This window comes from Mandrillus leucophaeus, unplaced genomic scaffold, assembly GCF_000951045.1.
Source record: "Mandrillus leucophaeus isolate KB7577 unplaced genomic scaffold, Mleu.le_1.0 Scaffold730, whole genome shotgun sequence".
NCBI lineage: Eukaryota > Metazoa > Chordata > Mammalia > Primates > Cercopithecidae > Mandrillus > Mandrillus leucophaeus.
The window spans coordinates 1,769,124-1,797,038 of NW_012107920.1; the positions used below are offsets into that span (position 1 = coordinate 1,769,124).

The window sequence follows — 27,915 nt, forward strand, 5'->3', positions numbered from 1 at the left end:
AAGTGGAAATCGCCCTCATCCCATCTCACACCACTATCCACCAAGATAGCAAACAAAAAGCAATACCAGATTCTGGGGAAATCACACATTAGTGTCACCATCAGACTTGAAGGATATAGGTGGCAATTCCCACCATATCTCCAGTTTACTTTCCTATTTCACCAGTGCAAAACCAACATCGCTTGTAGGAAGTGACTATAAATTATCACAAATTTAATCAGGTGGTGATAACAATTACAGCTTTAGTTCCAGATGTGGCATATTTACTGAAGCAATGAACACACCTTCTGGCACCTGGTTTGCAGCTGTTGACCTGACATGCTTTCTTTTCCACTCCCCTAGTTTAGGAGAATCTGATGAAGTTACATTTAGATGTCAGGGACAACTCTCTCCATATATATACACACACATATATATATGTGTGTACATACCTATATATATGTGTATGTGTACGTACATATATATGTGTATGTGTATATATATGTGTGTGTGTGTGTATATATATATATCCCATATCCAACCCACAAGCAAATCCTGTTGTCCCTATTTATAAAATCTATCTAAAATCTAACCACTTTCCACTACTTTGGTTGCTATCATCCCAAACCAAGAAACTATTTCTCACCTCGATTATTTCAATAGCTTTCTAACTGGTCTCCCTGTTTCACTACAATCTATTTTTCACAAGTAACCAGAGTGAACCTTCTGGAACATAAGCTAGATCCTATCAACTCACTGCTCCCAAATCCCAATGTTTCCTTTTCTATTAAGAATCCAAAGTCTTTGGCATAACCTATAAACATCACTACCCCATTCTCAAGTCCAGTGATTTCTTGGCACTCTTAAGAATAATTTCAAATTTACTCTGGCCTATAAGGCACCACTTGGTATTATCTCTGACCACTTCCTCAACCTCGCTTCTTTCCACCCTGCACTCACTCTGTTCTAGCCACACTGATTTCTATGTTGTCCCTCAAAAGCAACAAGCATGTCTCCAACTCAAGGCCTTTGCACTCACTATGACCACTTCAGATATTCAAATACCTCATTCCCTCATTCCATTCAGTTCTACGCTCAAATATCACTACCTTATAGAGGCTTCTGACCACTCTGTCTAAAATAGTAACCTTTGTTACACTGCTTTATTTTCTTCATTACATTTGTCACTTCCTAATGTTATTTGTTTACCTCTCCACTCTCTCTCCCACTAGAATATAAGCTCTATGAGGACAGGGAGTTTGCCAATCTTGTTCCTTGCCCTATGCTCCTTGTCTAAAATGGTATCTGTTATGTAGTACTGTTGAGTAGTGCTCAATAAATGTATATTGCAGAAATGAATGGCTGAACTTATTCATTCATCAAATTGTTGCTGAATTCTTACTATGTGCCATGATTTAACAAGAGAAATTGCATTTAACTATAGTCCCTCCAGCTCTTCACTTTAAGCTGATAAACTTTGCCTTCATTGAAAATATAGGAGCTATCTGCCTTGAACACTTACTTCATTTTCTTAAACAAAATATACATTCCCAGGGAAGGAAGATGCTTTATTCATATAATGTACAACACTTCTTCCCTGGGAGTTCAGTTGTATCACTTGTGTTCTATGTCCCATCCACGTTTGCCTACTCAGAGGCTTCACTCTTTCAATATCCTGACTTTTCTGTAACATCTAAAATTGTGATCAGTACTCTGAAATTTTACTGGGCAGAAAAACTGCAGAAAGGATACTAAAGAGGCAAGAATGAGGAGGAAATTCCAGATAAAAGAGAGTTGAAAGAGGGCGTCCTCTAAATCTAAGTTTGAAGCTATACATATCCCAGACTAACTCCTGAACCACCCACCAATCACTTCTCATTATTCCAGAAATAATCACTTTCATAGTTTGATGTATATAATTTCAAGGTTTCAATATAGATATATAAGCACTATTATACACACATGCATGTATATACATACAGCTTTGTTAAAATATATTCCCACATAAACATCCAAAAATATGTTAATTGTGACTTATTTCTCAATGGTAGCATTGCTGTATTTTCTAAGTTTTTACAATAAGCATGTATTATTTTTACTATCAAATATTAATAAAATAAGTACAATGTTTTTAAGGAAACAAGATCTTGCTAGATAACTTTCTAGAAGGATGTAAAAAAGAAAGGAAATGCAGACAATGGATGAACTTTCATGAGGAAGAATTATAGTCCCAGATCATTAAAATTAAATAATACAAAGAAAAGGAACATGATAAAAGAGGGGACTGGCTGTTTACATCTACCCCAAAAGGTAAATATTTCTTCCTGTACTGCAAGTTTAAATCATGTTTTCATAGCCATGAATATGGTTCACGGTTTTTCATTTGGAGGAACAAGAGTAAATTAATCTGCTAGCTATCACACCAGTCTGAGAAAGTCAAGCCTTTGGGTTGGAATATGTGTACATACAGTTAATCTGAGATGAGATATAAGACAATTAAAGGAAACAGAAATTTTGAACAGTTTAAACGTTTTGCTCAAAATACTATTGGTATAAAAATAAGGACAATTTGACTACTCAAATCAAGGGATATTTGAGCTGGACATAACTTCAGAAACCATGTGGACAGAGTATTCATCTTCTACATGGGGAAACAAATATTCAAGGAAATTAAGTAGCTCGGTCTAGTCACCGAGGATCTAGTAAATGGAGGTTGGGATATGGATGTATACAAATTCCTGATCCAGAGTTCTTGCTCCTAGAACATCACTGCTGCCAGCTCTTAGAGAAGCAGAGTGGTAAATGAAAATCAAAATAGTCTTGATGGCCAGGCGCAGTGGTTCATGCCTGTAATCTCAGCACTTTGGGAGCCCAAGGCGGGTGGATTGCTTGAGACCAGAAGCTCAAGACCAGCCTGGGCAACATGGTGAAACCCTGTCTCTACCAAAAAATACAAAAAGTAGCCACACGTGGTGGCACCCACCTGTAGGCCCAGCTACTTGAGATGATGAAGTGGGAGAATCCCTTGAGCCCGGGAGGCAGTGGTTGCAGTGAGCCAAGATCACACCATTGATCTCCAGTCTGGGCAACAGAAGTGAAAACATGTCTCAAAAAAAACACAAAAAAACAAAAAACAAAAAGTGGAGGAGTAAAACAACTAAGGAAAATATAACAACTCTTGCTTGGGGGAAAATAAATTCTACTACTCTGAGGAATGCAGCAGCACAAGATGGGCCAAGAAAACCAGGTCTGAGACCACAGGTTTACTTGCAGGAGCAGGTCAAGTGAGTCAAGACTAAGGACAATTATTCTAGAAAGGGGCACAAGAAGATGCATTCAGAGGGATAGGAACGCCATTGGCAAACAGGCTGGTAGCCTGGATCTCAGATGAAGAATGTTACTCAGTCCCAGAAGACAGAACGTTGGCAGAGATCAAGAGGCTAGCAATTCACAAAAGCCCACATAGGAAGTAAGGCAGTGGGTACAAGGGAGTGAAGGCAGCCAAGATTCATTGATAGGAAGAGCTCACTGTGGGTCAGCCAGCTACTGAGGAAGGTCTCCTCTACTCCCTCGGGTTGCTCTGTCAACACTGAGCTCAGAGACCAAAGCAGAGGGAAATTTCTAGAGAAACAATGAAGCTGCAAAGTTATTGCAAACTCTGGCAACCTGCCATGACCTAGCTGAGCAGGGAAGCAACAGGGCTAAGGAGATAAAAGGAAATGCATGAATCTGGGTGAGGTGGCTCCAGTGGCCTTCTGCAGGAGTGACTTTCCACAGTCATAATTTGACTTGATGTATAAGAACACATGCAGTCTGCTTCCCACCATTAAGAGAAGCCAGCCAAGAATGGGTGTGATTAAATAACCTTCATGGTTGAACACAAAATGGTAAGACGCAAATCTGTGAATTACCAAATTAAGATTAGTGAGAAAAGGCCAGGCACGGTGGCTCATGCCTGTAATCCCAGCACTTTGGGAGGCTAAGGCGGGTGGATCACCCGAGGTCAGGAGTTCGAGATCAGCCTGGTCAACATGGCAAAACCCTGTTTCTACTAAAAATATGAAAAATTAGCCAGGCGTCATGGTACATGCCTGTAATTCCAGCTACTTGGGAGACTAAGGCATGAGAATCACTTGAACCTGGGAGGCAGAGGTTGCAGTGAGCCGAGGTGCCACTGCACTCCAGCCTGAGCAATAGAGAGAGACTCTGTCTCAAAAAAAAAAAAAAAAGTGGGAAAAAAGTCTCAAACTATAGGAACAAAATTATTTTTCAAGTTGCTCCATAGTTGTTAGTTTTGAACTAACAATTTGTGTCTACATTTATATGTGGTAAATTAGTTTGAAATAAGATTTTTTTTAAAAAGGTAGGAAAGCTGTACTAACATATTGTCTTAAATATTTCCACAGTTTGTTTTACTGCCTCCACCAAGAGGTTCATCCTATGGTTCCTGTTACACCCATTGGCAGCACATACAAATTTCAAAGTCAGTTATTAGAAGGCAAAGAAATCTTTTCAAATGGTAAAACTTTATATTCAGAATGATACAAGGTCAGTAAGAAGACCACACCCCACAGAAGCAGCATTTGATCAGTTTATATCCTTTTTTTAGATAGAAGTCATTTAGGTTGTGGCCAAAATGGTGCTGTGTGTATTACCCTTTCTAGGATGGTGAAGATTCATAATACTTTAAAAATCAGTAAATGTATCTAAAATGTATAAGCAAACTTCTGGTTCTGATCTAAAACATTTATCAACTTAGAAAACCTACTTGAAGTCTTCTACAGATGAACTAACAAAAAAAAATTTCCAGATACTATATTTGTTGCAGGTGAAACTTAAGCATAAGTAGTATACAAAGAACACGAGACTTGAATGGCATTCTCCACTATGGTAGGCCTCTGTTCCACTCTATCACTCACACTTATGAAGTACTATGCCCCAGTCTTCTCAAGGACAATAAGTCACCATTTCAAGAGATAATTAACTCTTTTGCAGACAACAAGTCTTTATAACTATAAAGTGAACAATTTCTTTTTAATTCTCTTATCATCAGTAAAGTCTTTACTTTTCAAAAGGACACGAGTTTAATAAATTCTGTGATGTCCTGGGATATCTAAAAAGAAACCTCAGAGCTTTCAGGAAACTATTTTGCACAATACTTTTGTTATAAGAAAGTTATGTCCTGAACACTTAATAATGAACACATTTGGAATTTCAGTGGTTATTATTTCAGGTCCCTACATAATTTTAAATATACTGGCTACTATTACTTCCAAGTAAGGAAAAAAATATTTCTGTGTTGATTCCTAAATAACAGCTTACAATATTTAAAAAAATTTTTAACATTTTTTTTGAGACGGAGTCTCTCACTCTGTTGCCCAGGCTGGAGTGCAGTGGCGTGATCCTGGCTCACTGCAAGCTCCGCCTCCCGGGTTCACGTTATTCTCCTGCTTCAGCCTCCCAAATAGCTGGGACTACAGGTGCCCACCACCACGCCTGGCTAATTTTTTTGTATTTTTAGTAGAGATGGGGTTTCACCGTGTTAGCCAGGATGGTCTCAATCTCCTGACCTCGTGATCCGCCCATCTTGGCCTCCCAAAGTGGTGGGATTACAGGCTTGAGCCACCACGCCCAACCTTTTTGGGGGCGGGGGGAGGGGGATGGAGTCTCACTCTGTCACTCAGGCTGGAGTGCAGTGGTATGATCACAGCTCACTGCAACCTCTGCCTCCCAGGTTCAGGCAATTCTCCTGCCTGAGCCTCCCAAGTAGCTGGGACTACAGGCGCGCACCACTATACCCAGCTCTTTTTTTGTATTTTTAGTAGAAACGGGGTTTCACCGTGTTAGCCAGGATGGTCTTGATCTCCTGACCTCGTGATCTGTCCGCCTCAGCCTCCCAAAGTGCTGGGATTACAAGTGTGAGTCACTGCACCGGGCCCAAAATTATCTAGATTTATAAATCAATTCAATAATTTAAAATTTAAAAATACTTAAATATCTATTTTGAATGGGTAGAATTTGTGTGGAGCAGGAGTTGTTTTTTGTTACTAAATCACTTCAAATAACTTGTTTGGGTTTTTTACTTTCTGGAAGATTTCAGTTAGCTATCAAATTGATTTAGTCTTACCTCATGTCCTTAAATCAATCCCCTATTTAAATTATCATTTGAATCATTCACATACTTATACTATGAAATATCCATATATTTTTAAATGAGGGTTTGTCTTTCTTTTTTTTTTTAAGACAGAGTTTCACTCTGTCATCCATGCTGGAGTGCAGTGGCCTGATCTCGGCTCACTGCAACCTCCGCCTCCTGGGTTCAACCTCTTCTCAGCCTCCTGAGTAGCTTGGACTATAGGCACACACCACCATGCCCAGCTAATTTTTGTGTTTTTAGTAGAGAGGGGTTTCACCGTGTTGGCCAGGCTGGTCTTGAACTCTGACTTCAGATGATCCACCCGCCTTGGCCTCCCAAAGTGCTGGGATTACAGGCGTGAGCCACCTCACCCAGTCAGAGGTTTGTCTTTCAAAAAGTGAAGGGTTCATATTTTCAGTGCAGAATAAAATAATAACTTCATGAGGTGAGATTATAAAATTGAGGTCAAAACCACAATATATTTCTTAAACTATAAAAAGAAATCACTTAAACAAGACCTTTCAAGGGATTTTGGAGGCTTGGATAACTCTTGATACACGAATATAAGTTTTTGTTGTTTCAATCTTTTCTTCCATTTCATCTTCTTTTTCTTGGGATAAACAATGTAACTAATGCCAGCTTTTTTAGATGCTTCAATGAGAGTCAAAGAGAGATTTCTCAAACTGTGTTTTTCGCACATGTTATCGAAGATGTCATCTATATTTTTTTTCACAGGGATGGGTTCCTCAGTTTTATTTTGCTTAGTGAGCTGGAGCTGACGTTTCAATTCCTTTGTTTTCTGAAACATAACCTCTTTTATACTGCTTTGCATATCATTCTTGATTTCCAAAGGAGCTATGATATCCTCCTTCCTCAAGTCTACAGCAGATTTTACTTGCTTAGTAAGCAAGCAAAGAGGTAGAAAAAGTGCAAAATCAATTTAGTTGCTATGCATTCAAAATTAATTAATTCTGTTACAATTACTATTAATGTGGTTTGGTCACTTAATTTAAAAGTTTAAAAATCAGTATTTTTAAAATTATTCAAGTCAGCTGATAAAGTTAATAGTGGGTTAGTTCAAGCAAAGTACAATAATTTGGTTGGTCATAGGATGTTTAATTAAGTATATGTAAACAACACTATAAATTAGATAGCATTATGATTTTCTATATTTTAATCGAAAGAGAATGCTCTCTAGATATCCAAATAAATTACATGTTGTACTTTTATATTTAATGCAAAAAAACTAGTAGAATGGGCAAAAGCTGTTAAAATGCCTTATTCCATAAAAATCAATTTGGGTTTTCTTTCAAAAGCGCTTTAACAGCACTGAATTTCTACACAGTACCATTCAAATATTCTCCACAATAACTTTCAATTCTATATTTATAATAGGAAGTAATAAAATCACAACCTATTACAGTATTTATTTTATCTCATCATTAGAGAATCCACTTAATTTTTAATAATAGTATTATTTAATATAATATTAATAATTATAATTTTAATAATTATGCATTAATACCTGAAACTCTAATACTCATTACTTACAAAAGATAAACTACTTTAAATCCTTTGATATAGCATTTCCTGCCTATTGAGTCATCATCAATAAATTAAATGCATTTCATTTGCTAATAAATAATTTGTTACAGAGATGTATTTCTGTATAGTGAATTTTGGCCCAAATTTCAAACATAATAATTTCATACTAGCCAGTTACATACTTTAAGATATATACTAAAGTACAATAGAGATATTGACCATCTGCAACTTACTGTACTCCCCCATCTCAAGAAACTATATAAAACTCAATATGTAATTAGACTAGAGAATATAATATAGAAGTATATGCTTTAAAAAAAAACCATAAGGTGATTATTATTCCTAGGAATACACATGTTTCTTCTAGAGAGTAAAAACTATAAAATTATAATACCCTTAGTTGTGTAGGTTGTGCACCAAACCATTTTTGGATATTTTCAAATGATGCAGATTTTCTTGATAAGAAATACTGTGAAATAATCAAATGAAAAATATACATTAGCCACAAATACTATTTGGTAAGCTAAAATATATAACCCTTGGCTAATAACTGTTTAGGTAAATTAATGAAATTCAGAAATACTAATTAAAATACAGATACTGAGTTTGAAGTCACTGACTTTATACAGAGGAAGAGAACTTAAAATCTATCAATTAATGTAGAAGAGTGTATAATAATAAAAACTATCTTGTTTTTTTAAAATTCAGCTTGATATAACAAACACCAAGTACCTGCTATGTACAAGGTAGGACAGTGCAAAGCTACCCAGCTGGTGTAGGTGGCATTGGTGTGTGTGAATGTATGACAGATACGCTAAGCCATGAATCCCCTTCACCCTGGGGCTGCTTTAGTGGGAGCCCCTGGACAGTCTCCTCTAATCATGAGCAATCTCAACCTTATAGTTTAGGAAACCAAGCAAGTGTTACCACTTACTATAACAACACCCAGACTGGTGTTATTATATTAAGAGTTGGAAAGCTCTACTAAACTAGAGTGCAAAATACAAAGAAAATGGCACGTTCCATATCCTTAAGCATAATAATGATGCAAACAGTAATAAAGAAATATCTAGGCCAGATCCAGTGGCTTACACCTGCAATCCCAACAGTTTGGGAGGCTGAGGCAGGAGGATCACTTAAGCCTAGGAATTTTGAGACCAGTCTGGGCAACATAGTGAGACCCCATTTCTAAAAAAATAAAAAAATAAAAAAAACTAGCTGAATATAGTAGTGTGCACTTGTAGTCCCAGATACTCAAGAGGCTGAGGTGGGAGAATCACTTGAGCCCGGGAGGTCCAGGCTGCAGTAAGCCACGATTTTACCACTGTACTCAAGCCTGGTAGACAGAGTGAGATTTTGTCTCAAAAAAAAAAAAAAAAAAAAAAAAGGACTATATTAGGCACTCGTGAGAGAAAAATAAAACCATGTCCTAATTGTACCCCATAAAGGTCAGGTCATTGGATACACTGCAGTTAGTTATACTAAAAGTCATGACTATGCATCTGATCACCATTTAAAGTGATCAGTCTTACTGTGTTTCATGGCCACAAACAGTTTCTCCATTTAGTCAAAGACTCATATACATGTTCCTTTGATATTGAAGACCTATGCAAGAATGACTGAAAAAACTAGAAATGTTAGAAAAACTCACAACAAATATCCTGCTATTGTTTAGTGAATAACATCTTCTAACAGTCATAAAAACAGCATATTTGAGAAAATAGAAATGTATCTTCAGTAAAGAAAGCACTGAATGGTCTGAGCCATTTCCCAGAATGAGGAAGTACCAAGAAAAAAAAAAATTTTTTTGAGACAGTCTCCCCCTGTTGCCCTTGATCTCCCATGCTCAAGCCATCTTCCCACCTCAGCCTCCTAAGTAGCTGAGATACAGGCACATGCCACCACATCCAGCTAATTTTTTCGTTTTCTTACTAGAGATGGGGTTTCACCATATTGGCCAGGCTGGTCTCGAACTCCTGGCCTCGAATGATCTGCCCACCTCAGACTCCCAAAATGCCGGGATTTACAGGCATGAGCCACCATGCCCGGACCCAAGAAATAATTTCTGGAATTACCATAATTAATATCTGGACTGTAGGCAGATATACTAAACAATCTTAATTAAGAACAAAAATTGTACCTACCCAAAAATTTGTTCTGCTGTGTCGACGAAAAGTAATGGCACTGCTTTTATATGAAAATTTATCAGTTAAAAGTCTGCTTGCTTGAACACTCTGTGATAAAAAGATAACAATTTTAAATTATGTTTTGGAATACTTTTTAAAAGCCTACGATGACTGTTACTTCACAGTACAACCATTATTAACAAAAGAGAAAACATATGAAAGTAGTGTAATTCTAGAAAACACCAGAGATGCATCAAAGTCCAGCTACAGCCATAGTATTTGGCTAAAACCTGCAATTTGGCTTCAGTGTTGGCATTTAGCAAAATGGTTATTTCTACATTATTTCTGACATCCTTAATCTTAGGAGTGATCGATGATCCTATGATCTCACTGGTTAACATTGAATTTATGTAGCATATTAATATTAGGATTATGAACAAGACATTATCTAGTTTGCCTGTCAACATATGAATATTCATTTTTAAATACAAGCAATCATTCTAAATGTAAACTGGAATGAAATTTGCCTTAAGTGCTTTATGCTTTGAATTCTATCGGTTAAGTATGTAGATATATTTATTGTTGTAAGAGTAAACTGCCACAATAATTAATGTTATTATTAAATGTGCTACTTCTCTATCTTGTAATCAGTGTTTTGGATATGCAGAAACCTAGAAGACCTAAATTTGACAGTTGGGTGGATTAATGATTAATTAAATCATACTACTACTTTGTTTTTTGAAATTGTGAGGTCTTGAACACTAACATTAAAATTTTTTTAATATTTATTGAACAAAAAGTCAGATTTTAAAAATATTATGTAATTATTACTGACAATGGAGAAGGTTATGGGTAACTTAGGAATCACCAAGCATTGAATTTTTGCTAAAAATCCTCTCAAGTTATATTTTCAGAAAGTAGTGATAGTACAATGTATGGTAAGATAATTACTGGACATAATAGAAAGATACTGGTCACTTTCATCATTATTCTTTAAAAACAAACTACATGGTATACCAGGTATTTTCAAACCATTTTGTCATATGCTTACACAAGATATTGAAATATGATGGAATAGCAGATATTACATATTTAAAAGAATGCTTTTAACAACAATAAGGACAACAACCTTAGTACCATGCTTCATAGATATCAAAACTTTGGAACTTATTAACAATCAATGGTTACTTGTTTTAAAAAAGGAACCTATATGCTGGAGCCTTGGAAACTGTCAAAATAATGCCCAAACTAAGGTATCTTGAGAGGGCACTTACAGTGTTGCTTATGTGATATCCAATGGAAAAAAAAAAAGTCCCCCTACTCTACCCCAAAGATATTGTTGAAATTGGTATGCATGCAATAAAAGCTGGGATGCAAAGAGAAATGGAAACAGTTTCTTTAAAAGTCAATAATGACTTCTGCTTCTAATTATGTAACATTAGGAACTCTGCTGAGGACAACTGAGAGCTACATACAATTTGAAAAACAACGGTCAAACCATCAGAGAGCTAGAAAAATGAAAAGATGAGCCAAAATCTGAGAAAAAAACAAGGACCAGAAAAAGTAAGCCTACTATTCAAAGATGCTTTGTTCTCAGAATGTTTGCCAAAACAACTATAACTCTGAGTTGCAGATTTGGCAATTTCTTGGGGCAAGGGTGACAAAAATCAAAGTCCAGAATCTACCTGAGATGTGGAGCCTGATAACACATCCCAATTATATATAAACTGGAATACCACAGAGGTACACCCTCAGATTAAAAGTGGGTGGAAATAATCAACTTTTTTGTGGACTTTCAGTCTGGGCTCTATCACGAGGGTAGTCAGAGAAACTCAAGCCCCAACTTTAGATTAAAGCTGTTTCTAAATGGTAAAGACCTCAGGTTCTAACAAAAATGTCCTTTGGAGCAAGAAAATGCCATAATGCCATTCTAAGTCTCAAATGTTTCCTTAAAATCATGTTTTAAATACAATGATAAGCAAACACGTAAAGACAGACAGGTATACAAACAAACGAAACATCATAACATAACAGATTTAAGGAAAAACAGAAATACTAAAAAGAACCATATAAAAAACAAGTTTAACAGTATATTATACACAACTAAAGAGAGAAATTCGTGGACCTCACCGATAACATAGGTTAGAAGAAATTGTCCAGAATCCAATACCAAGCACAAGAGAGAAAAAAAAAATACATGTGATTAAAATCCTAGAAAATGAAATAGAGAATGGATAGACATTACTAAAAATTTTCCATAGCTAATGAAAGATGTCAACTACAAACTCAAAGGATTTCAATATGTGATAAATAAAAAGAAATATACACCTAGACACATCATAGTGAAACTATAGGAAATGCAAATGAAAAACTTAAAACTGGCCAGGTTTAGTAGAAGCAGAAAATGCATTAGCTTCAAAGTCTTTACATTTAAGACTTACTTCTCAACAGCAATAATGAATGCCAGAAGGAAAATTGTTATCAATGCATTAATAATAAAGATAGACTCTAAGGTAAAAGTGTTTACTAAAATAAAGTAGCTCAGTTCATTACTGAAAGTTTTGACTCACAAACAATGTTTAACAATTCTTCATTTGTATGCATCTAATAACATGGCCCCAAAATATATAAAGTAAAAATTGACAATATTACAGAAAAATATAGACAAATCTACACCACAGTGGCAGATTTAAACACCCAGCTGAGGTTGAACAAAATGTCATTCTGCCTTCTTGTTTTAGCTCTCGTACTGTAAAGAAGTTTCCTCTTCATGGCCTATTTAGTGTCGTGTTTTTCACATTTTTGTGCTTTTGATTTGTGATTTTGCTCTTTAAAATGGTCCCCAGTATAGTGCTGAAGTGCTGGCTAGTGTTCCTAAGTGCAAGAAGCCTGCAATGTACATTACAGAGAAAAAAATGTGTTACATAAGCTTCTTTCAGGCGTGAGTTATAGTGCTGTCGGCTATGACTTCAGTGGTAATGAATCAACAATATATATTAAATAAGGTGTCTTTAAATAGAAAACCTCATAAAGCAAGGTTATGTATTGATCAGCTGATGAAAACCAGAGGCTCACAGGACCCTCGCCTTCTACTTCCCCTAAGGGCAACAGTTCAATATCAAGTAATTCAGTGCTTGAGGTGACTTTATGGAACATAACTACCACAAATGACAAGAATCCACTGTACATGTTTACTGTATCTGTACCTCACACCAAAATGTGTAAGCTCCATGAAATTAGTGACCTTGAATTTTCATTGCTGCAGCTCCAGCCTCTAGAACAGTGACTCAAACATAGAGGTGACTGGCATGTATTTATCTGATGAATGAATGAAAAAATGACATGTAAAAAGACTCACGTCTTCATTTTAAACAAGACCAAGAAGTTCCAAGTGGGATGAATGAGAACTACAGTGTCTGAATACTTATTATCAACACTGGATGCTGCCTGGCAAGTAATTAGAACAATAGAATTTTATGCCACATCAAATTGGAATGCAAGAGGCACAGGAAAATAAATATACATCCACAAATACAAGTACTCCAAAATTTACCACCCACAAACCTTTCTGGAAAGAATTAGTCAAAAATATAATAAGGAAAACAAAAATGATTAGAAGAAAGGAAATGATATAAGACAAGAAATTGTGGAAAGAAAATTAAGTCAGAAAAACAGCTAAATCTATGTAATTGTTGATGCACAGAGTGAACATTGAAATTATCAGGAACAAAAATATTTAATGGTCTCAAATGTGGCAGATGGCAGATGGGAGTAAAGTGAAACATTTTAAAGTCTTAACCCTTCATAGAAAGGATATAGATTCTGATTGACTCTTGATGTGTTTAAATACATGCCAGATATTTTTAAATAACCATGAAAATGTAAAATCATGAGTATATTATATCCAGACTACTGAATTTTATTTAAAAAAGAACAACTGAAACTTATAAGTTTAAGAAAAGGAATAACAGGTGAAAATAAAAAAGGCAGCATCAAACAAAAAAAATAAGTTAAATTTGCTTTTTAAAAATATAAGCACATAGATCTGTGCATCTAAATATCATTTCCCATTCATCAGAACCAGCAGTCTTTGAAGAAAGAGTCAATGCCAGTTCTGGTGAAATGAAAATGTCAGGTGAGCTTGAGCTATCTTTTTGTGCCAGAAAATGCTATTGGATCTTTTTCTCCTGGTCTCTGGGAGCGGACAACCACCAATACTGATTTTCTTTCGGTATTGTAGTAGTATCAATACTACTTTTCTATTGGGTTACTCCATGGTCACCAGTTCTCACTAACTCTTCCTATTCTTGCTACAATTTCACTTCTTTTAAAACAATTTTGCCTACCCTCAATTCCCTACATTCACACTTTCCTGTAAACATACATAGAAAAATATATGCCCATACTTTGTAAACAAACATATAGTTTAAAAAACATTGCACTCATATTACAGAATCCCTACTCTGTCCGCTCAAGTAGAAGCAGACATCAACAGTATAGGATAAAAAGAAGGTACAGGAATAGGCAGGGAGAGCCTTCAGAACACTATGCAGATTTGACATCTGTGAAAGGGGATGAGAAAGGAAGGATTAGGTAGGAAGAGCTTCAGACCATGGAACAGTTCTAAGAAAGATTCAATCAGGCAGATGAAAAGTCCCTGAGCCAAAATTGCCCATGAAAGCAATCACAATCAAGCAGGAATGCATCTGCTCTAGCAACCACCTTGTGCTCAGTCCCTGGCTGGGAGCAGCCCCAAGGAAGCATGGCCTTGGAGCAAATGCCATGTTAGGTCTACAGGACAGCAGCTGGAGGCCGCCAGTCAAGTATGCCCCCTCAGCAGATTTTCTTGAAGCAGATTGTGAGCATCATATTTTCATGGATGCCACATTGACTTATGCAAATTAATATTCACCAATCTTTTGCATTAAGGTAATCTTTTCATATACTTTATATTATTAACTTTCTCCTTCTAGCTCATGACATATTTTTCAAAAACAATATGTATTTTCTCAAGTAAATGAAAAGGTTAGACTGCATTATTAAAAAAATGCAAATATATATAATCTTCTAAGATTTGAAATATACATACACTTTGACTAGGAATTCCAAACAGAAAAATACACATGTGTGTGCAAAGATATATATTCAAGTATTTTAAGTGAAAAAAATTAAGATGTAGAATAATATAAATTACAAATGCATATATGTAAAAGTATTCATTTGCACACACCTGCATGACATAAATGACAATGAAAATATCTGAATGGATACACAAAATGCATTTAACAATGGCCAACTTCAGGGAGAAGAGAACTGGAGAAGGACAGCATTAAGGAGGGGGAATGCTCTTTATGTCATATTCATCTTTACTGTTTGAATTTTTACTACAAGAAAGCATTCATATACTACTGGTGTGATTTCTGAAGCAATTGTAATAGCCCTTGCCACTCTGAAAACAGCACAGACAGTAGGGTGTTAACAAAAGAGAACAGAAATTTTAAAAAAACAGAAATCACAAAATGAAATAATAATAGTAGGACAAAAACACCATATGTTACTTATATGGCACAACTAAACAAAACAAAACAAAAACAACAAAAAGTATTAACATAAAAATATTTCTGAACACAGAGAAAAGAACACAGGGCTAGACATACTAGAGTAGAATTCAAGCATTGAATAGGCCAAACTGGATCATTTCAAATCAATAAGAGACAAAATTCATGATAAAGACAAAGCATCTTCTAATCACAGAAAGTAAAACTATTAGTAACACGTGGAAAAAAATTTTTTTTTATTTTTTATTTTTGGTAGTGATAGGGTTTCATCATGTTGGCCAGGTTGGTCTCCAACTCCTGGCCTCAAGTGATCCACCCACCTCAGCCTCCCAAAGTGCTGAGATTACAGGCATGAGCCACCACGCCCGGCTAACATATGGAAAAATTGACAAGACATAACTTCATTGAAAATCCGTATTTAATTAAAGTCTTTATAAGATCAAATGAAATAAATATACCACATAAAATGTAATAATATTACAATATAATAGCTAAGTCTATTATTATTTGAGCACCTACTACTTATCGAGCAATGCACCATATAGTCTCTCATTAAATCCTCAAAAAACACACTGTGCAAACAAAAAAAAAGAGACTTCATGAGGTTAAAATAATAGTACAAGGTTACCCAGGAAGTAAGTGGATATCAGATTCGAGACTATCTGATTCCAAAGGTGTGCTCTGCTTAGTCTGGCCACAATATAAAAATGATAACAAATAATACCACTGAATTAACTGAGAGATATTGGGATATCTAGTACAAAAAAGCAAATATCCATAAATTCCAAGAAACTGGTATTTTGAAGAATATATTTCTTACACTAATAACGTTTTAAAATAAAATTTTAAATAATTCCAACAAGCTTTTAAAAAATGTTTAAACACTATGGTGTATCAAAAAGAAAAGGGAAATTGCAATAGAAATTACTTTGAAAATAAATAAAGACACTGCAAATGAAAAGGTTTGAAATAAGGTCAAGTACACAGAAGAAAACTCATAAATTACTTATTTTAAAAAAAGAAGAAACATGAAGAAATTAATTAAGTTTTCAGCAAAAGAAATTAGAGTCTGGGTGTGGTGGCTCACACCTATAATCCCAGCACTTTGGGAGGCCAAGGTGGGCAGATCACAAGGTCAGGAGGTGGAGACTATCCTGGTTAAAATGGTGAAACCCCGTCTCTACTAAAAATACAAAAAATTAGCCAGGCGTGGTGGTGTGCGCCTGTAGTCCCGGCTACTCAGGAGGCTGAGGCAGGGGAATTGCTTGAACCTGAGAGGTGGAGGTTGCAGTGAGCCAAGATTGCACCACTGCACTCCAGCCTGGTGATAGAGTAAGACTCTGTCTCAAAAAAAAAAAAAAAAAAAAAATTAGAAAAATGCCAACATAGAATGTCAACATTCTATGGAAAGCAGAAAGCCAATAACCAAAAATATGTTTAAAAGGAGAAGTAACAACACTGAATTAATAATTAATCCAAAAGGGTTTTGGTCAAAGACAGTGGGTTAAACTCATGTGTTTTCCTGGTTGACTGGCCATGATATGTAACAGCCGGGGAACTACGTATTACATATCTTTCTAAAAAAATAAAATAAAAGGGATGGTGTCATACTGGTATGAGTATAGTAGTCTGACACATATAGAGAAAGCATTTAATTTAAAAACAAATGAAACAAGAAAAAAACTACTTTCTAAAAATTCTGTTCTAAGAAAAAAAATCAGAAACACCATCAGAAAGGAAAAAGAAAATGATGCAATATTAGAAATGAATATTAAAACTGACAAAATATATGCAACTCTATGCATATAACTTATAAATCTCAACTAAATACATAGCTTTCTGTAGGAATATGTTGCCAATTGACAAGAAAAATAGTAAATATGAATAAGTTAAGAATTAGAAAAGAAAAATTTTTAATTATCAAACAATTACCTTACCAAATGGCTCAGATGAGTCTGAACAGTGAATTCTTCCAACTTTTCAAGATTATTCCTATGCCATATCAATTTCAGAATATTAAAAATGATGAAATGCTAGCCAGTTAACCTTATAAAGCAAGAATAGCTCTGATAGCAAAGTCCAACAAAGGAAAAAAAAATACACTACACAGATATTTCACCCATGAGTATATATTTAAAATTAAAAATAAAATATGGCCTAACAGAATTCAACATAATATTTAACAATAATACACTATGAACAAGGAATCCAAGAAATGCAAAGATATTTCAATATTAACATTCTAAACATGTAGTATCGACAGGTTAAATATGAACAAGACTCCAACCATGCCTTGGTTGCAGGGAAGCTAGGAGATAAATTGATGACCCCATTTCAAGCAACAGCATACATGAACTGAATGTCTTCATATTAACCTTACCTCTGGCTTTATTATGTTATTACTCATGTTATGTTTTCCCCACAATTTCTTTAACTTTTTTGTTTTATCCTTTTCTGATATATGTGTTTTCATAAGCTGCCTACAGCGTTGTGCAAATAAAATAATCCTGAATGCCACTAAAAATTTATGTACAATGATGCTCATCACTGAAATACTGTAAAAGAAAAAAAAAAAAAAAAAGGAAAAAGCAGAAAAGAGGAGGAGGAAAAAGGAGAAGAATTTTTACAAACCAAAGAAAATGAACCAAAAAGTGGGCAGCAATTCTCTGTGGGAGAAGAATAATAGGTTATTTTGTTTTATTTCTCCTTATTTTTCTAATTTTTAAAATGATCAGTATAACATAAAATGAGAGTAATCATTCTTCTTTAAGGGAAGAAAAAAGATGACCACATTTGGGTATTATTAAATGTTTTTAATATTAATTTAATTTAAAATGTGATTTTAAAAACAAATGAAAATACCATGAAGATCTCTAAACAACTCAAGTAGCTTTATATCTTGAACTCTCAATCAAATAAAACATTCTTTCAAAAAGAAAACAGAATATTCTTCTTAACTAGCTAAAGTCACATAGATAAGTATAACATTTTTTAAATATACATTAAATATATAAAATTATGGCCGGGCGTGGTGGCTCATCCCTGTAATCCCAGCACTTTGGGAGGCCAAGGTGGGTGGATCACCTGAGGTCAGGAGTTCGAGATCAGCCTCACCAACATGGAGAAACCCCGTCTCCACTAAAAATACAAAATTAGTCAGGTGTGGTGCCGCAAGCCTGTAATCCTAGCTACTCAGGAGGCTGAGGCAGGAAAATTGCTTGAACCCGGCGGGGCAGAGGTTGCGGTTAGTCAAGATTGCACTATTGCCATCCAGCCTGGGCAACAAGAGCAAAACTCCATCTCAAAAAAAATTATATATGTGTGTGTGTATATGTATAGAACATACAAAATTATAAATTCATAAGTATATATGTATATAATTCTATACATACATATAATTATTTACATATACAAAGAATTTCTATAGTGCTATCCAATTAATCCTAATTATGGCAATAACTGTCTGGTAATTTACATAAATGTCCAGTAAAATTTAACGTCATAGCCAATTATACAATTTAATTATTAAATAATAACAACAACAAAAAAAGAGAAAACCCATTTGGTATGTTACCTCATATTTTGGATATAGAGTTTCCTTCATGACAGATTCTGGAACAGAGAATTTAGGTGCAGCTGTATTCCAAAACAACTTCGTGAATTCTGGATAAGCACACATCTTTGAAAACAACATAAACGGTTATTAGAAATGGTAAGAAATGGCCGCAAGAGTAAACACTCTATCTCCTGTCAAAATTATTTTTAGTTGCTGAGAATTTTTGGTTCCACAGCTTCTGAAAATCTGGTAAAGAATTTTTTTAAAGCCATCAGGTTAGCAAAAATGTAAAAGTCTGCATTACCAACTGACCCTAAGGACTTGGGGAAATTTGTAGAACACACTGGAGGCCAATTGGCCATATCTAGTAGAGTAGAAAGTGTACATGCCACATCTTCCTGGAATTTAACTTCCAGCTATATAGTCTAGGCAAATTCTTTCACACATGCATGGGAAAATGTGTTTGGGATATTCACAGAGCATGTGAAATAAAAAAATTAAACCCAATCTAAATAGCCATTAATAGAGTAACATAAATAAAATGTGGTATACTCATAAACACCATAAAACACATTAAAACACAAAAATTATGATCTAGAGGTGGATCTTAGAAGCATGGTATTGAGAAGAAAATAAGCAAGTTTTAGAAAGAATCATATAAAACCATGTCATTTATATAAATGTATCCAGAAAACACAAAAATATTATTTATTGGTTAGGCTCACGAATACATCTAGTAAAGTATAAACTCATGGAATAGAAAAACTACTATAATTATACCAGTAACTGCTGGGTAGGGAGGAAGAGAAATGGAATTAAGAAGTACAAAAGGCCTTAATTTAATAATTTTTAAAATTTTATTTTAAAAAATATGAAACAAGTATGACAAAATGTTAACATTTCCAAAATCTTACTAACATATTCTCAGGTGTTTGCTAGTTTGGTTTCTGTATTTCTTTTCCAAATAAAAATTAATCAGGCCTAGGGGATATTTTTAGCGATGTGAAAGTATTCTGTAGAATTGTGGCTACATGACATTATACATTTTTAAAAACCCACTGAACTTTGAAGCATAAGAGTTGAATTTTAATGCAATGCAAATTGGTGCCTACAGCCATACCACCCTAAATATGCCTTGATCTCTTCTTTAATATGAATTTTTAAAAATCATTTAGGAGGTCAGGAGGAATCCCAGGATGGAATGCAGAATGTAATAAAACAGTCTAACTGTATTACAAACATATGAAACAATCTCACCTAAAGGGGTGGGGGGAAAAGTTGCTGACCTCAGTTACATTGGAAATGAAGACATAAAACTTAAGGCAAAAGGAACTGTGCACATAGTGTTACACATTAGGTAATAAAGTTGTATTCCACATGATTATGAATTAACAATTCTGATACTTCTATGCTTGTGTACTGGAATTGAAAAATTTAATAAATTGAGGGAGAATTACGAAAGACTGGTTTGTCACTGCTGGAGTACAAGTGGAGTAGAAAAAAAGGAAGGAAACTAGAACGACCCATGAGGTAATGGATTAGAGTTGGATGCATCAGTAAGAACTCATATTTAGCTTACCATAGATACAGATGTTTACATATAGAAATATGTATAGATACATATATTTATTTATACAAGTTTGTGTACACACATATATTTCCTTGCTTTGACAGCTGACAAGACCTAGAAGCAACAATGCCCAGTAGAAACAAGTACACTTACTGCCTGGATCTTAGTTTTTAATTATATTCCCCAATAAAGAGACCTAGGACTCCTTGTTGAAATGGCTGATTCTAGGACTAGGGCAGGAAATATACAAGATGAACCTAGAATATCTAATACTGCCAAAAATTAAGAAAGTGTTATTTTAAAAATCCCACAATGATAGGGTGTCAAAAGAGACATAGGAGCCAACTGAAGGAGTTCCCAATGGCCAAAGATCAAAAAATTTTATCAAAACTAATAATAATAATGTAATATTGGATTACAACTCAAAGTATAATGTAAATATTCTCAAATTATACTGACATAAATAAATGACTGAGTAAATAAATAAATGAGAAGAATAGATACACTTCCTATACAGAAGAATTCTAATAAATTTTTGTAGACACTCTACCCTCAAGGAGATGGAGCATAACTCCCCACTTCTTAGGTGTGGCTGCGCATGGTGACTTTCTTCTGAAGAGAATAATATGGGAAGGGAAAAAAAGAGAGACTTTAAATGAAGAAAAAACACTACCTTGCCAGGTGATCGAGGTTAACATCAACATTGATAAATCATGTCCATAGCACATACCCCTGATACCTGATGAAAACGGCACTTTTTACCTCAGTGGTCTTCCTCAGAAAATCACATAATCCCATCAAATCAGAGAAACATCATGGCTGGGTGTGGTGGCTCACACCTGTCCCAGAACTTTGGGAGGCCAAGGCTGGAGGACCACTTGAGGCCAGGAGTTCAAGACCGGCTTGAGCAAGTAAGACCCTACAAAAAATCTTAAAAATTAGCCAGGTATAGTGGCATGTGCCTGTAGTCCTAGCTAGTCAGGAGGCTGAAGTGGGGGGATCACTTGAGCCCTGGAGGTCAAGGCTGTAGTCAGCCACGATCACGTCACTGCACTCCAACCTGGGCAACAGAGCAAGACCCTGTCTCTAAGGAAAGGAAGGGAGGGGAGGAGATCAAGCAAATCCCAAATAGGAGATATTCTACAAAATACCTGACCAGAACTCCTCAAAATTGTCAAAGCCATCAAAAACAAGGAAAGTCTGAGAAACTATCACAGCCAAGAGGAGCCTAAGGCAGACTTGACAACTAAATGTAAATATGGTATCCTGGATGAGATCCTGAAACAGAAAGAGGACATTACATAAAAACTAAGGAAATCTGAATGAAATGTGGATCTTAGTTAACAATAATGTATCAACATTGGTTCATTAATTTTAACAAATGCACCATACTACTGTAATACGTCATATAAATTCCCGAGGGCAGCCATAACAAATTACCACTGCTTGGCTTAAAACAACAAACATTCTCTCACAGTTCAGGACTCAAGGTGAAGGGAGGGCCATGCTCCCTCTGAAGACTTTAGGGAGGAATTCCTCCTTGCTCTTCCCAGCTTCAGGGGTTGCTGGCAATCCTTGGCATTCTTTTGCCTGCAGCAGCATCACTCCAATTTCTGTCTCCACCAGCACGTGGCCTTCTTCTCTGAGTGTCTCTGTGTGTGTTCACATGGCATTCGCCTTTTATAAGGTTACGGGACTCAAGGCCCACCCTATGGATGATCTCATCTCAATATCCTTAACTACATCTGCAAAGATTCTATTTCTAAATAAGGTCACACTCACAGGTGCCATGGGTTAGGACTTGGACATATCTTTTGGAGACAACTATTCAATCCACCATTACTATGTTAATAATAGAAGAAACACAGTGTGGTATGTATGGGAAACTGCCATACTGTCTTTATAGGTTTTCTGTAAGTCTAAAACTATTTTTAAAAATAAAACTATTATAAAATAATAAGCTGGGCACAGTGACTCATGCCTGTAATCCCAGCACTTCGGGAGGCTCAGGCAGGTGGATCACTTGAGGTCAGGAGTTTGAGACCAGCCTGGCCAATATGGTGAAACTCCATCTCTACTAAAAATATAAAAATTAGTTGGGCATGGTGGCATACGCCTGTAGTCCCAGCTACTTGGGAGGTTGAGGCAGGAGAATAGCTTGAACTCAGGAGGCAGAGGTTGCAGTGAGCTGAGATCACATCATTGCATTCCAGCCTGGGCATTGCAGTGAGACTCCACCTCAAAAAACAAAAAATAAAATAAAATAATAATAAAACAGTAAAAAGAAAAAATTTTCCATAGTTACATACAAAAAAATAATAATCAGGTATTCATGACAAGATCTTGAAGAAAATGTGGTAAGATTTTAAAATAATAGCTTTATGAAGCCACAATATTATTGATAATTATGTTTTGCCACAATATTGATAATTATGTTTTCTTTAATATTTTTATTTACTTGTAATAATATTTAATTGGACTATGCCTTTTCCCCAAAATGATCTGTCTTTCACCAGGAAAATGAGCTCAATTTTAAAGCATCAACTGCAAAAAGACATAACTCTAGCTTTAAAAATGAATGCTTAACAATGACATCTGGAATGTGGATGATACACAGACTTTCCAGAGTAATACATGAAAACCCAAACCCAGTAAATAAAGATTCACTATTATAAAGTGTCACTGCATCTGGAGTGCTTTTATTTCTAGTCAGAGATATAATCCTCAACTATTCCATATACTTGGTCACATGTTTCCTGTTTCCCAGAAGAATACAGTATTTTGAGAAAGGCAGATTTTGTAGTTGCCAGGTAATTTTTCCAGCATAAGACTTCAAAATTAAGTTTTTGGTCTCACTTGTCCTGTTATGCTGGGCATAGCGCATCACTTTATGCTGTACAGACCTAGAGCCAGGAAGTCCTTACTAAAAGATGAATAAACTCTTCCAAAAACAGCTGGCAAATCTTCTAAGGATCACCTACACATTAAGAGGATTTCAGGTATTCAAATGTTATGTCACATAAAGTACAGTAATTTTTCCCATGGAGTACATTTCCAGCAGCTTAAGCAACCAGAATAAAACTACTGCCCTAGAAGTTAAGATACAAGTCTCCAAGTAGGAAGTGCAGGAAAGCTGTCACTAAACAACAATAATTTGCTCTCAAGGGAAAGTACAGATGCACCTTCAGGAGAGAATTTATTAAATTAAACTAGTAAATAAGACTAACCATGGTAAATTGCTTCTCCTAGCAATGCTCAGAACTTCTAAGAGTCCTAGGAAAATATTGGAAGCAACAGAGGTAGTGGCTGCCAGAACTTGAAAGGACAATGGCTGTTGCATAGCAAACTGAATGACTAACTCTGAAGCATCCTGGGTTAATGTGTGTTTAACAGTTCCTGCATACCTCCTAAGGCCATGATGCATATTACAAGCTGATACAATAACTCTTGTTCATACTGATGACCCAAGGTCAGAGTATTCTGTTCACTAAGGGAAAGAGACATGCAAATTAGTTTCAGGGTCAAGTTAAGTTTCATTTAAATGAAACCTAAGGCAGAATATCAGTTTTCAAAATGTAATCTGAGACCCTGGGGAAGGTTATTTGCCTTTTTCACTATGTTAACATTTGCATTGATGGGGAAAAATATATATATATACACACACACACACACACACATGTAGATATACACACACACATATATATGTGTATATATGTATATATGAGTGTGTGTATATATATATTATATATATGGTGAAACTCACAGTGCCAAGCATGAATCAAGACAGCAGCACCTTAAAAATGCCCACCAGAAAGAAGGAAAAATTTTTAATTTTATTAAATCTCCACACATCTTAATATTTAATGTGAGTAAATGAGAAATACAAACAAAATACATCTGTGGCCATGGTGAAGTATGATGGTGGTTTGGAGGAAATGCATGTGTGCTATTGTTTGAGTTGTGAACTGAACTAGCCTCCATTTTCATTTAAGAAAACAAACATCAAATCATGTTTATTGAGACTTGGGTATATGGCAAGATTTTTCTTAAAAAGGAATGAAGCAAACTTGTCACTTCAAACAAAACAACCGAGTGTATTTGTGACAATGAAAAAAATTGAGCTTTTGAACAAAAATTAGAATTTTGGAAAACGTGTGTCCCTTAACATGAGTTTGCAAGGTTCCCAATGCTAAAGAACTTTTCTGACAATTTAAAAAATCATCTATTTTGATATTGTATATTATACTGAAATGTGTCAACATTTGAAGAGTTAAATAACTGAATGAACAACATTTTCCAAATAACTAATGTGTGATGTTATTTGAAATAATTCATGAGTAAAAGATCCATTCCAAGTACAAGATAAAACAATAGATTTTAACATAATAAAGTATGGAAGTCATCAGTACAGTTTCAGATTTCAATTGCAACAAGGTTTTTTATTGTATACATCATCATGTAACAATTATCTTTTTAACTGAGGCTAAATTTTTTTTCTTTTTTTTCTCTGTTCCACGGACCACAATTTTGGTATTAGGCTTTTTATTTTGAGATAATTGTAGATTCACATGCAGTTTTAAGAAATAATACAAAGATATCCCATCTTCCCTTTATCCAGTTTAGCCCAAAGACAATATCATGCAAAACCATAGTACCATATCATAAGCAACATGTTGACATGAAACAGTCAAGCTACAAAACATTTCCATCATCATAAGGGATCCATCTTGTCCTTTAAAGTCTTACTCATCCTAACCCCCATCCTGAAAACCTGGGAACCACTATTCTATTCTTTATTTGTATAATTTTGTCATTTCGAGGAAGTTATATAATGAAATTACACAGTATGTAATCTTTTAGAATTGGATTTTTCAGCATAATTATCTTAAGATTCATTGTTGTTGCATATATCAATAGTTACTTCCTTTTTACTGGCGATTAGTATTCCATCTATGGATGTACCACAGTTTTCTTAACCCACTGAAGGATATCCAGAGTGTTTCCTGTTTGAGCTTTTTGGTTTTTTTCACTGTGCAACCTGCTTCAGTATTCATAGCTCACAGGTAAGGAGGCTGAGCAATGGTTCAAGGCTGCAGTTTATTCTGGCATGAGTACACTGTGAGAAGCCCACAGAGAGTTTGGCTTCTATTAATAAAGCTGTGATGACCTTTGTGTACAAATTATAATGTAATTATAAATTTTCATTTCTGTAAGATAAGCACCCAGGCATGCAATTGCTGGGTTGCATGCATGCCCGGACACTTTATCTTACAGAACTGCATGCATACTTTGGATTTTTCTCTAATTACCAAACTGCTTTCTAGACATCTGTACCATTTTACCTTCCCAAAAACAATATATCAATGATCCTATTTCTCTTCCACATCCTTACTAGCATTTGGTGTTATCACTATTATTTTATTTTAACCTTTCTGTAGTAATATTTTATGGTGGTTTTAATTTGCATTTCCCTAACAGCTAATGATGTTGAGCATCTTTTCATATGCTTCTTTGTCATCTACATATCCTATTTGGTGAAATGTTTACTAATGGTTTTGCCCACTTTCCAGTTAGATTTTTTTATATTGAGTTTTGAAAATTCATTATGTATTCTAGATACTAATTTTTTGCTGGATATGTGTTTTGCAAAATATTTTCTCTGAGTCTGTGGCTTGTATTTAATCCCCTTAACAGGGTTTTTTGAAGAGAAAAAAAGTTAATTCTGATGAAGTCCAATTTACCTATTTTTCCTTGTACAAATAGTGCTTTTGGTGTCAAGTCTAAGAATGCTTTGCCTAGCCGTAAATCCCAAAGATCTCCTGTTTTAGCTACAAGTTTAATAGTTTTATATTTTACATTTGTCTATGAATTATTATTTTAAGTCATTTTTTATAGGATGCAAGACTTAGGTCAGGGTTCTTTTTTTGGCTAAAGGATGTACAATTGATTCAGCAGCAATTGTTTGAAAAGGCCATCCTACACCATTGAATACTTCTTGCATTTTTATAAAAAAAATCAGTTGTGCAGCATATCTGTAGGAGTCCATTTGTGGGTTTTCTACTCTGTCCCATTGATCTATAGGCCTATGCATCCACCAAGACCACACAATCTTAATGACTGTAACACAGTAAGTCAGGAAGTCAGCTAAACTTATTTCTCTTATTTTATTCCTCTTATTCAAAATTATTTTAGCTATTCTACTTCCTTTGCATTTCCATACAAACTTTAGAATACTCCTGTTTACATGTACAAAAAAGCCTTGCTGGAAATTTGACAGGAATTGCTTAAATCTGTATATCAATTTGAGGAGAAATGACAGGTTTACTATCCCGATTCTTCCAATCTATAAATAGGGAATCTCTCTATTTACTTAGATCACTTTTATTTCTTTTATCAGCATTTTGTAGTCCTCAGCATCTAACTCTTACACATGCTTTGTTAGATTCACACTTAATTATTTCAGTTTTAAGCAGTTATAAATGATACAGTTTTAATTTCAGTATATATTTCAGTACATGTTCATCTATAGATACATAGAAATACAATGAATTATTCATGTTTATTTTGTATCCTGTCACTTTACTGAGCTCAGTTATTAGTTCTGTGAGATTTTTCTTGTACAGATTCCTCAGAGTTTATTTATTTATTTATTTATTTATTGACATGGGGATCTCCCTGTTGTCTAGGCTGGAGTGCAGTGGCATGATCACGGCTCACTGCAGCCTCAAACTCCCAGGTTCAGGTGATCCTCCCACCTCAGCCTCCCAGAAAGCCCTAAGGCCATGGGACTACAGGCACATACCACCATGCCCAGCTAATTTTTGTATTTTTTGTAGAGATGGGATTTTGTCATGTTGCCCAAGCTGGTCTCAAACTCTTGGGCTCAAGCAAGCTGCCTGCCTTGGCCTCCCAAAGTGCTGGGCTTACAGGCATGAGCCACTGCACCCGGCTGATTCCTCAGAATTTTCTATGTAGACAATCATGTCATCTGCACATAGGGGCAGCTGTATTGCTTCTTTTCTGGTCTGCAAGCTTTTCTTTCCCTTTCTTGCCTTAGTGCACTGCCTAGAATTTCCAGCACTATGTTGAATAAGAGTGGTGTGGGGAAACAATCAGGCTTTCACCATTAAATACTATGTTAGCTGTAGGTTTTTGTAGCTGCTCTTTATCAAGCTGTAGAAGTTTCCCTCCATTCCTATTTTTCTGAAAATTTTTATCATGAAAATGGGTGATGAAATCTGTCAAATGCTTTCTCTTCATTGATTAATATGATCATGTAATTTTTCTTCTTTATTCTGTTAAAATGATGAATTACAAAGATTGACTTTCCAGTACTGAGCCAGCCTCAAATCTCTGGAATAATTCCCTAAAGTCGTGGTGGATAATTCCTTTTATGTACTTTTAATTCTATGACCTACCATTTGTTAAGGATTTTTATATCCAAT

The 27,915-nt window shown here is 35.2% G+C and overlaps 1 protein-coding gene across 1 annotated transcript in view; it reads right to left on the bottom strand.

The window, feature by feature from the left end:
• LOC105528762 overlaps positions 1-27,915 on the bottom strand; it is a 163,179-nt gene that overhangs the window by 24,449 nt on the left and 110,815 nt on the right. The window contains exons 9-12 of the mRNA XM_011965644.1: positions 18,919-19,023; positions 9,805-9,894; positions 8,055-8,129; positions 6,634-7,013 (exon numbers count right to left, since the gene is read on the bottom strand). Of these exons, the coding sequence (XP_011821034.1) occupies positions 6,634-7,013; positions 8,055-8,129; positions 9,805-9,894; positions 18,919-19,023 (650 nt within the window). The remainder of the gene's footprint in view (positions 1-6,633; positions 7,014-8,054; positions 8,130-9,804; positions 9,895-18,918; positions 19,024-27,915) is intronic.